Source organism: Coffea arabica, chromosome 7c, assembly GCF_036785885.1.
Source record: "Coffea arabica cultivar ET-39 chromosome 7c, Coffea Arabica ET-39 HiFi, whole genome shotgun sequence".
Classification (NCBI taxonomy): domain Eukaryota; kingdom Viridiplantae; phylum Streptophyta; class Magnoliopsida; order Gentianales; family Rubiaceae; genus Coffea; species Coffea arabica.
In genome coordinates, this window is record NC_092322.1 from 11,815,347 (window position 1) to 11,827,341 (window position 11,995).

At 32.8% G+C, this 11,995-nt stretch overlaps 1 protein-coding gene across 1 annotated transcript; it reads right to left on the reverse strand.

Annotated features, from left to right (window-relative positions):
• Positions 1-8,324: 8,324 nt before the first annotated feature.
• On the reverse strand, positions 8,325-9,186 carry LOC113699998 (PLAT domain-containing protein 3). The gene is made up of 2 exons (XM_027220389.2): positions 8,999-9,186; positions 8,325-8,925 (listed from the first exon to the last, which is right to left on the reverse strand). The coding sequence occupies exons 1-2, from the start codon at positions 9,074-9,076 to the stop codon at positions 8,452-8,454; spliced, it is 552 nt and encodes a 183-aa protein (XP_027076190.1). The 5' UTR covers positions 9,077-9,186; the 3' UTR covers positions 8,325-8,451.
• Between the last annotated feature and the right edge of the window lie 2,809 nt (positions 9,187-11,995).

Sequence of the window (11,995 nt, forward strand, 5' to 3'; positions counted from 1 at the left end):
ATAGCAGACCAAGTCCAGCAACTTATTATTTTGGCGGTGCGACTAGAATTTCAACAGTTATCTTCCAAGTATTATTAAGTCTCGTAATTTTTTTCCGACAACGGCAACAATCTATTGTATTTTTACACTAATCTACGGTATGGAGGAAGGAGAAAATCAAAAGAGACTTACATGCGAGTTGAAAGGTGAACCACCAGATTAAATACATGCATTATTACACTCTCTGAAATTTTTTTAAAAATGCTAGGTGAAGTTTAAACTCTCAACCTAGTACATACGGGAGAGGTTTAAAGAGGTTCTTCCTAATTATTGAACCAAAGTCTAATAGTTTGTTAAGTCTAATAGTTGGGGCAGCAACTCTTGAAAATGCTTATGGCGACTAAGTCTTTTGTCATCTTACAAATCCACATCTAACCTGTATAAAGTCTATCCAGCTTAATGCCCAAACCAACTTTTTTTTAAAAAAATTTTTTAGTAAGGGAAGGGTGGAGTTTTAAGTAGACGGAAGCAGGTAAAAAAAAATTAAAATCCAGAATCTCTATACTTTAAGATCAAACTTTAATCACCAAATCAAAACTTCCTTGGCAAACCAACCTTGAATGCACGTAAAAATAACTACTAGTAATAAATTTTGTATCATCACTCTTGAGGTAAGAGAAAAGATACAGTAGTAGTATTCTATTTGTTCAATTGCGAATGCGATATTTCTAAATTTCACTTTTTTGATATCAAATTAGAGTCACCATATTAAAAGCAACGAAAAAAATATTAGTTGCTTTCTGATTATGTCATTTGAGAAACAATCTCTGCAAATCCAATGCACATGTATTTTGATTCAAAGATTACATGTGTATATTTCTCCAATCGGACCTTATAGAGACAGAATGTTTATATCTTTCCATAAGAAATTAAATTCCTCAAAAGTGACTCTAATATTAGGACCGAAGTAGCACGTCATTTTTAGGGACTTTTGGGGTTCAAGCCAACGTTTGAGGGGGATATGACCAAACATTTGGTTTCAAGTTGTATACTCGTAATACATGACTTTCAAGCTAACCAAACATACATGTACACTCCAATTGGACTGAAGGTTATTTGAAATATTTATTTGAGATATATACTGTAGCACTTTTCTGTGATGTGATATATGTGAGACAAAAAGATAGTTGGAAATTACGTGTATAATACAATCAATTTCTCTAAGAAGATATTGGTATTCATACTCTCATTTTAATTTCTTGGTATTCCAATTCGCTTCCTAAATAATATCTAAAAAGTGGAAAAAAGGTTAATTTGGAAGTGGAAACATCACTTCCCTTTTTGGGAGGAATAGGAAGAAAATGGTGTCAGAACTTTGAATGCAAGGATCATGAGATTGAATTCCTGGTCCCAAATTAAAACATAAAAGGCACAAAGCAATTGAAGCAAATGAAGCTGGCAGGCCTGGCTCATTCAAGTGGGGTTGGCATCATGAAATATTTTCACCCGTTTAACAAACTACTCAAAATTAAAGAAGGCAAAAGAAACTGCAATCTTAGCAGAATCAACTACAGAAGCAATGACATCTTTCTCTTTGTTCCTATAAAGAGTTAAAATTCAACTGTTCAAGTTCATAAATTTGTGATTTTGAATGAGTAGCCTGTCATTATACACAGCAAGGTTCCGTGCAATAATACTGTCGGACCTTGTAAGTAGCTGTCCTAATGGATTATTAGCATTAACGGTAAAAAAAAAAAATATTACTTTTTGCACAAAATGATTGGCTGTGTGTGATTTTTGAAACTTGACCCTGCCTGCAAGAATTTGTCTACTATTGGAGACAATGATCCTATTATGTAGCTGAGAGTTTGAGTTGCAACAGTAGTTGCACATGTTAGTTGAAAAATAATTTGGAAAAAATTATTGAAATAACACTGAAGTACTTTTATATGATGTGATATATTTGAAAAAAAAAATAATTAAAAATTATGTTTATAGTGTAAGCTGAATAATATTTATTTATTATTATTTTTTTCTTTTTGGCAAATCAAGCTAATCACTGGAAACTGAGAAGGGATGGATCAAATAATATAAAAGAATGGAGCGGAGCGTAAGTAAAAAGTTTCGAGTTTCGGGGTTCCAAACCTCCCACTATATATATATATATATAAGCCAAGCTAACCAGGGCGACCCAATGCCAGATTGTGAATTGTGGACTTAAGCCCAAAAAGGGAATGCTACTATTCAAGCAATCATGGAAATCAAGGCCGGTTTAGGGCCCAGTTTTATGTGAGTACAAGAATTTGTATACTATTGGTGACAATGATCGTATTATGTAGCTGAGAGTTTGAGTTGCAATAGTAATTGCACATGTTAGTTGGAAAAATAATGTCAGTTTGTTGGGAGAGAGATGAATTGGATGAGTTTGAGTTGCAATAGTAATTGCACATATTAGTTGGAAAAATAATGCCAGTTTGTTGGGAGAGAAATGGATTGGATGGTTGAGGCAAAGAGTGCAAATGAGAGATCTCGAGTTCGACAAGTTCTACTGACACTAAAAAAAGAAAAATAAATAAAAAAAAATAATGCCAGTTTGTTAATGGTGGACTTTAGCCCAAATGGGAAATGTCCCTAAACCATTAACCAAACAAAGCAATCGGACCCGTTTAAGGCCCAATTTTCTAATGAGCACAAGGCTGTTGCGAGGAAAATTCTTCAACTTCTTTGCTCACGGTCCATCAGTGTTTAAAATTCAACTAAACTATCTCGTCCTAGGACTGCAAACGAGTCGAGTCGAGTTGAACTTTGACCTAATCGAGTCGAGTCTCGACATAATTTCATTGAACTCAAACTTGAGTTTGAGCTCGACGAACTGAAAATTTTAAGCTTGAGTTCGAAAAAAATAAAAAATAATTATTTTATTTTTTAAAAAATAAATAAAATAATATTTTTTTCTTAATAAATAATAAAATATTAAGGATATATATATGTAATTTTACTATTAAAATTAAAAAAATATATAAAATATATATACTTAAAATAAAAAAAATATATACTTAAAATAAATATATATATATATATATATATACTTGAGCTCGCAAGCCTAACGAGCTTAATATTTTGAGCTCGAGTTCGAGCTCGATTTTGACTCGAGCCAGCTCGAGCTCGATATTGATCGAGTTCGAGTTGAACTTAACTTGAGCCGCTCGCGAGCGGTTCGATTCGTTTGCAGCCCTACCTCGTCCCCAAATTAGGCACATAAATCCCAATCTTTTTTATTTTTTTTTATTCTTTCACCCCAATCTATTAAGATATTCACTCTTCACCTAAAATCTCATCCAATAAAATTAACATTTATGTTTTTATAAGTTTGTGAGTTTCGATATGACAGTTTCTATGAAAATATTTAAAAGATTGTAGTTCTAAATTATAATACGAAATTCCTTAGATTTCAAAATTAACTGTAAATTGCTCTCCATCTTTTCATTGTGCTTTGTATCTTTGCCTCCGTCTATTTTGATTTCTTTAAAACATCATTTCTCTCTCTCTTTCTGTTGTTCCCCTTAATTATGTAACTAGATCTTTGGTAAAACTAACACATTTAGGAATCCATTCTAGCGATTGGATCCAATGTTCAAACTTCAATATGAGCTTAATAGCAGTTTACACAAAACAAGAGATAAATCCCATAAATCCTACAACATTTCTTTTAGTTCCATAAACTCTATTACCGACAGCATCTCTCGAATCTAGTCAATTGTCCCTTTGCAACTGGTTGCAATATGCTTCCTCCGTCTCAAATTGTTTGTTGCATTTTGGAATTTCAACCTTTTAAAAATAGTGGATCGGTAGTGACGTTAGAGAATTTGTTTTTAAGGCTGCCCTCAAACATTAAAATTTAAATTGGAATTTAGTACGAAATATAAATAAAAGTAAGGATAATATTTTTTAAAAAAAATCAAAAGCAACTTTAACTTTGATAATATAATAAATATTTTGAAATATTTTAAAATAAAAAAAAATGACACTTTCAATGGGAATAATCCAAAATGCAGTTTCGACCTTTATGACACATGTTTATAGAATGGCGTCACACTCTTCCCTCGTATTGAAAGGTAAATCAAGCTTACACCATAAAGCCTTCTCAACTGCCCTAGACGGCTGGACCTAACTTTACATCTTGATCAGGGAATGAGCGATGGAAATAGATATAAATGAAATGAGGACACATGTTTTTCTTTTTCTTTACCCCCTTGTTGTTTGAGAAACAAAGAAGAAAAACGTTTCCCTCATTCAAAATATCCATTCATTTGAAAACAAATGTTTTTCACGTATATCAGTCTAACAAAAAAAAAAAAAAAAAAAACGCGTTTCTCGATCGGATTGAATTGATTGTACCACCCACTCATCGTAGAATTCTTTTGCAATTTGGGGCTGCTTTGCTAGCGGGCAGAATTGTGCTTTTGACTGGAAAATTAAACGTCCAAGAAAGTGCGTAAATGATCATCTGATATTTCAAATGAATAGCTATATTTACATTCTGGAGTCTTGATTTAAATTCTTGGCTTGTGTTTCAAAGAACCCGTAAGATTAGCAGAATTGAGAACGATTGGATTTAGGATAAAAGGATGCGGGCCCGATCTTTCCAATTTGTTGTTAACAAAACCATCATCTCTTTTTTTTTTTTTTTTTCCTTTGAGTTGGATGAAAATAATTGATCAATTAGTTGATGCTTTTAATTGCCACATAAGTCAACCATTTGTATATAATGCAGATCTAAAGCTGCCTATAAGATTCATTTTCTTAACCCTCTTAATTCGCATGCAGTTATGTGTCTTATTGGAACTACCTCATTATGCAAAGCACGCAAGATTTATCTTGAGGGAAGTTGAGGAAGTATTGAAAAGTGAGAGGCAATTTTTTCGTTTTCTTTGCATGCTTGGTTTGTTTGAGTGAAAGGGAAAAATGGAACAGAAAAGAAACATGGATGCTTCTTATGTGAAAAGGAGAAAGAGAAGGTTCAGTTAATTATTTCTGAAAGGCACTTAAAAACCACTATTGTCCACAAAGCTTGTAAATATTTTTCTCCTTCTTTTTTTTTTTTTTTTTTGGCTATATATGTTCCGTTCATTTTTGACGCAACATGTTTAGGGGTCTGCAAATGATTCTTCTTAGTGGAAAATATAATAGATATTCTTGCTTTTGCTTGAACAAAATGTCAAAGAAAAACAATTTCATGTATCCTCATATTCATGCTTTTGTATTTAAGTTCTCAAAAAACCTTTTACTGTCATCATATAATCCTAGTAATTTGTTATATTTATTTTCTTTTGCTATGTATGAGCCAATAAAGCATTCAAGGGTATAGTACTGCACAGTTTGGCACATGTTAAAACTTTTAAGTACTTTGTCACTTGTCAAAACAAAAGCCAAAAAAAGTCCTCCGTAATTTCAAAATATATAACATGACATCTCATACTTTGAACTAAATTGTAAAAGTGACTGAATCTATTAAAATTGATGGACAGACGAAATGACAAAAATGCCCTGATATAACTAATCAAAAGGCAATTCAACAAAATCATTTGTTTCATTCTCTAGAGAGAGAATTGTGGGTTAAGGGATAGAACATATATATTTGTTAAAAATTAGGTATAAAAAATTTGTTATTAGGCTCCAATAAGTCATTTCAGTTAATTTTAACTGATTCTATCACTTTTACAATTTAGTTCATAAAATGAGATGTCATCACAGGAGGCTTTTTGTATATTAAGTTTACCACAAGGGTTTTTTTGTTTTTTTGTTTTTTACCCTTAAAACTTTAAGAGCCGATTTGAATTGATATTTTCAGGAGTTTTAGTAAAAAAATATATATATATACTATAATAATTTGATGTATGTAATATGGGAAGGTAATTGAAAAATATTTTTAAAAAATATAAAAATTTTTCTACAAAAAATTACAATTCAAACGAGGCCTAAATCTTCCGCCCCATTCCCTGCCCCTCAATGGAGCCTCGTCAACAAATTTCTACCACATATCCCCATTTCTGAGTTCACGTGAGACTTTAGTCTTGGAGCTGAGCCAGATTCCTTGAGAGGCAAATGCAACATAAATGATCTTCATTTCTCTCAAACATTGAATAAGATCCATTGTTTGGCCCGATTCCATGATTCACAAAAGTCTGTAATCTTAAAAAATGCATACAAAATTCCAATATTTTCATAAAGGGGAGGAGGAAATAGTTTTTTTTTTTAAAATAAATAAATAAATAAACACACAACAGAGAAGCGTGTGCTGTGGGTATAAATCACAAAATTACATAATTCTAAGAAATTAAAAACAGTAATCCACTTAACAAAAAGATTGTGCAAATCTAATAAATTAAAAACAGCAATCCACTTAAGAAAAGGAAAATGTTATTTGCACTCCATATTTTGTTAATTACACTCCCACCATTTGTTTTATCATATAATCTAATAAATAAAAGCTAATATAATAATAAAAACGATAGTGAAAATGTGATTAACAAGAATAAGAATAAGAATATAAATAATATTTTTTTTTAAATCCTTTTTTTTCTCTGTGGGATACCAAGGAAACAAGCTCTCTCCTTGCCTATGAACTTCTTAGAGGTTCCAACAGCGTTGACCATTGTGTTTTTATATTCAGACCAAATAAGACTCGGCTGAATTTAGGGATCAAAGTCAACAAGTTCGACTAGTTGAATTATGGTCCAACCAAATGATGTCCTAATGACATCACACACACACACACACACACACACGTATATAACGTCTTAACTAGGCATTTTGGTGACCTTATAACTAATAGAAACAATTTATGCAAATTGAGCCTAGAAATATAATTTGAAAATATTTACGGTCCAATTATAATTTATTAAAACAACTAAGGTCAAAATATAATATCAAAAGATTTCAAGGAATCAAAAGGCTATTAAATAATGAAACCTTATTCATTCTTTTTCTCAGTGATGGGCTTTTGTCTTTTCCGCAACTACAAGCATCATTCTAGTTTCTTCCCTAATTCCATTAGGATCTTACACGCACCCACAGACAGTTTGACTTTATTATTAAAAAGATAAAAAGTGTTAGAATAGAAAGAAACTATAAAAAAACTAATTATAAAATAATTAAACCCAAGTATCCAAAAAAATCTGTTAATTCTTTTCAATTAGGCATGTCATCTCAAAGAAAGAATATAGATAATTAAAATAATAAATTTCACATATAAATAAATATATCGATGCCATTAGTAAAATTTAAAAAAAAAATATGGAGTTAGTTCTTGCTTTGAATAGTCAGAATATGATAACAAAGCTATTGGGGTCAACCCAGACGAGGAAGAAAAAGTATGCATGGTTAGAAAAATAGAGATATTTGTGAAATTCGTTCACAAAAGTTTTACAAAATTATGGATGGCAATGAAACAAGCTTAGGACGGGGAGCCCTGAGTTGGAGGATTGAGAACTGGTGAAGATGGAGATGAAGAGATGGTTGTCTCCACAAATGGCCATGGATTCTCCACACTGCCCCCAAGAGCTGGACGTTTACGTTACTTGGGGAGAGCAATAATAAGATAAAAATAAATCAAAGAGAGGGAAAGATGTGACTTTGTTGGTGACTTTTTAAAGGAAAAAGATAGCTTTCATTTAGTGATTGAGAGAATTTATACACAAAAAGACGGAGAGTTGAAGATCCCTCCTGTCCTGTTTGGATTACTATTTTTAAAAATTTTTTATAAAAAATATATTGTAATAATTTAATATAAATATAAAATAAAAAATAACTAAAAAATACGGTCGCAAAAAATATAAAATCTTTTGCCACAAATTAAGAAACAACACTACACCTGTTTATGCGTTTTTTTTTTTTTTTTTTTTTTTCACAACCGTAAAAGCAAATTGGAAAGAAATAAAAGAAACTGAAAAGATGGGAAGCTTATCTTAACAATGGCTGATAATAACATGATGGGGAAAAAAAATCTCTATGGTTATTAAATTACGGCTCGCATCGACTTTTACTGATTATTAAATAAATAATTTTTTGGTATAAATTAATCACAATTATTCCGCCGATTATTACTCTTAATCTGTTAAATAATCAAAGCGAGGAATGGACAATATTGACACCCTTCCATTTTATATCTATACTTTCGATGCACTGGTTTCTCAAAACACCAATATTTATTAATTTAGTATTGAAATTTGCGCTGCCCTTACGGTTTAGTATAGGGAAGTGTGGGTTAATAGTTTCCTTAAGCAAATCCGATACAATCACATAAACTACCAACATTAGCCAAATCACCCATCTCTACAATAAAATTGTGCAATAAAGCAAATCTTATTCCATGAAAATTTATTCCCCAATACAGTACACACACAGATCACTCGAGACCCCCGCGGAAAACGAAAACCGAAACACAAACATTAAACCAAGCCAAACAAGTCTTTAAATCTCGGCAACAACAGAAGATGAGCCCTTTGACTTTGACTTCTCCCCGATCACCACATGATTCTCACCACCACAATAGTTCCTGATAGCAGTGAGCTCATACGGCGACGTATCAGTGGCCAGCCACTGCTCCACCGTGAACTGCTGCTGGAAACAAGCCTTGTGGACCCCCGTGGTGGTGACTTCCACATAGTTGACGTACCATCCGTGGTGAGAGCCCGACCCGTCTGATGTCAAATTCATGGCACAAACCGGACCCGTCAAGCATGGACCTCTCCCACTGAAGATGTCCAAGTTTCCCCTCTCGAAGTAGTTGTAACCCGGACCCATTAGCCCGCCCCAAGCTTCCAGGTCGTTGATCCTGATGCCGTACCCGTCTGCATCGTAAAGGGTCAGGGATATGATTGAGTCCGTCCCGCCTTTCAGGATCGACCCGGTTCTTATATATACACTGTAAACACAATCTGGATCCTGCACCAAAAATAAGGGTTATGGAATTGGAAAGGAAAAAAACGTGAAATGGGATATGGGAAAGAAGACTTACGTCAGATCGGGAAATGGTGAAGATGGAGAGGAGGATGAAGAGAGGGAACCATAGGCGGTTGACTTCATTAGTGGCCATGGCGGCTTCTTCTTCTTCCTCCTCCTCTGGCTCTCAGTTTCTTGTTTTTCTAGTGTTTTTTAAGCTATATCTGATTGGTCTGTATAAATAGAAGTGGACGGTGTAGATGGACCTTAGTGAGCTGAACGTACTCGAAGAAAAACAAAAGGAAAGGGCAGAAAAAGGACCAATCTCCATTTCTTTTTCTTTTTTTTTTTTAAATAAGAAGTATGTTTGGATAAGAATTATTTATCAAAAAAATATTTTGCTTACACGGTAATAATATTTTTTAACATATCTTTTTATTTTCTCAATCATATTTTTATTTCATGTATATTTCATCACAAAAGATATTACATTAATTATTTCAAATAATTTCCTATCCAAACACATTAATTAATATTTCAAATTATCTGTTGCTTTGAATAATTAAAGCCTGATAATTAATTTGAGATGAAAGAAAGTATGGTGGCAAAAAATGAGACATTTACGATGCTTCCCAAAACTTGGATGACTATTATGATTGGACATTTTGTGAAGATTTGATAAAACAGAACTCTCGAGTAATATATGAGTGTTTGGACAGCTAAATCATTTTACATAATATTTCGCTAATATTATAAACATATTTTTCAACTCACTTTTTTATATTATCAACAACTTTTTTATCTCGCAAACATAACCTTACAAAAAATGGTAGGTAATTATCTCAAATAATACTCTATTCAAACACAAATATTTCGTAGTAATAACTGTTTCCTTTTGTCTTGTGTATGCTAAAATCATTGTAGCACTATAGTAATTTTCTAGTGTATCCCATCATGATTCTTTAATATTCCCTTTTCTTTAGTTTAAGTTTACGTTAATGGAGTGGTTGAAAAAAAAAAGAAAAAAGAAGAGAGTAAGCAGTTGGAAAGCAGATGTGAAATTCCTAAATTATATGAGAAATAATCACACATGATGTCTACCACAAAGATTGGTTCTGTAACTTCTGTTTTTACTAATGGTAACTTAACAACCCTTAAAGCATACAACAGGAAGTAAAAGCACATGGTCTGGTAAAATTTTACTAGAATCTTTTGTTGGTTCTTGGATCGCGCACCTTGCTGTGTCTGACATACGCTGGTCGAATCGGAAATGGGGCAAGACAACCGTTCCTGAAGGTTCACGGTCACGGTGTGGCCTCAAAAATTTGTGTGGCTCAGATTACAGCATGTAATTTGATTTTCATGTCATGTGTAGGGCCCACAAAAAAGTGCTGTAAAATTACGTCGTATGCAAAGTAAATTACATCATGTGCAATAAAAGTTACGCGCAGTTGAAGCAACCGTTTGTGCCCCGTGTCCGATCGAATCCAGGTTAAATGCAATGTGAACTCACCTGCAAAATAATAAGTATTCGGGGACTATATCCTCTGGACTCACTTCAATGTTTAAGTGAGTAGCTATGGAGAGTTATATCGGATGATTAGAATACATACCTCTGAAGTAGTAAAAAGACTAATATTTATAATAAAAGAGTTACGGAACGGAATGATGAGATCTATTGATAGTCTGGAATAACAGGTAACGATGATGTTAGTGATAATATGTTAAACGACAGGATGATTGATTGTCACATCAATCATATTACTTAATCACTAGTTAGAACATGATAATTAACCGAGGTTTCTACTGATCTCGGATGAGCAAGCCATGCCAAAGCGAGTTTCTGTAAAGACCAAACTGGCTGAGGTATCCTCTAGGCTGAGAAGGCGGAAGTACCCACCATGTAGTTTTTACTATTTTTCTCTAGCAACCCATGTTTGGTTTTCTGTTGTCTATAACGGCAATGGGACACAAATACATAAACATATTACACCTTTTACAGAGCATGAACATCAAAATTAGCCAATTTGAGATTTTATTTCATTAGATGCCTGAATCATGAATAATCAAATAACCAATCTCTGTCATTATATTGTATGAAACAAGCCACAAGTTACTTTTCTTGAACAAAATGCAACCATTAATGTTACATGTTAAAAACTATACCATATATTGAACTGACTGATATATGTAATCATAAACTATAGGGTAAAAAACAAAATAGTCTCCTGTGATATACCTGATACACAAAAAAATTCTCCGTATTTTCAAAACATATAAAACGACACCTCATGTTTTGAACTAAATTATAAACTAACAGAATTCGTTAAATTTAATGGAATCCGGTAAACTTAACAAAAAATTTTACGAAATTGAATAAATTTAACTGTAAATTTAACGAAATCCGATAAGTTTAACGGCCAAAACCGTCATTTTCGTTAAATTTAACGAATTCTATTAGTTTACAATTTAGTTTAAAATATGAGGTGCCATTTTGTATGTTTTGAAATTACGGGAAACTTTTTTTATGTACTAGATACATCACAAGGAACTTTTTTATTTTTAACCCTAAACTATATTGAAAATTCTTCTTTCGACATCAAACTATCTGTCTATATTAAGATAAGGCTTGTCTCTATGTAAATAATCGTCTAGTTTTAGCAGAGGTCAAAGGGTCACATTTCTTGATATTCATCACAATTGTTAGGTTGAAATGTTGGCATTATCCCCTTAATATTTGGCTATAATTTGGTTAAGCATGTGGCTGCATGTCATTTGTCTAAAGGCTGCATAAAAATCTAGCAGTATCTCAAACCACGTAATTAGAATAATTAAAGCCCCTTTACACTGTGCTAAGCTGACAGCTGTTGAATACGAACAAAGGAAAAGTCAGAAGGAGCCTGGATGGATATGATATCAGTTTGAAATTGCCAGATTGCTGGTGTCCTTTCAGAATTATCTAGGGAGCAGGGGCCTTTGGTATTGTAACTCTTACACATGGCAAGTATTTAGGTACATTAAATGGGAAGGGATAATTTCAGAAACCTCCCTTGAGGTTAGGCTTTATCTCACC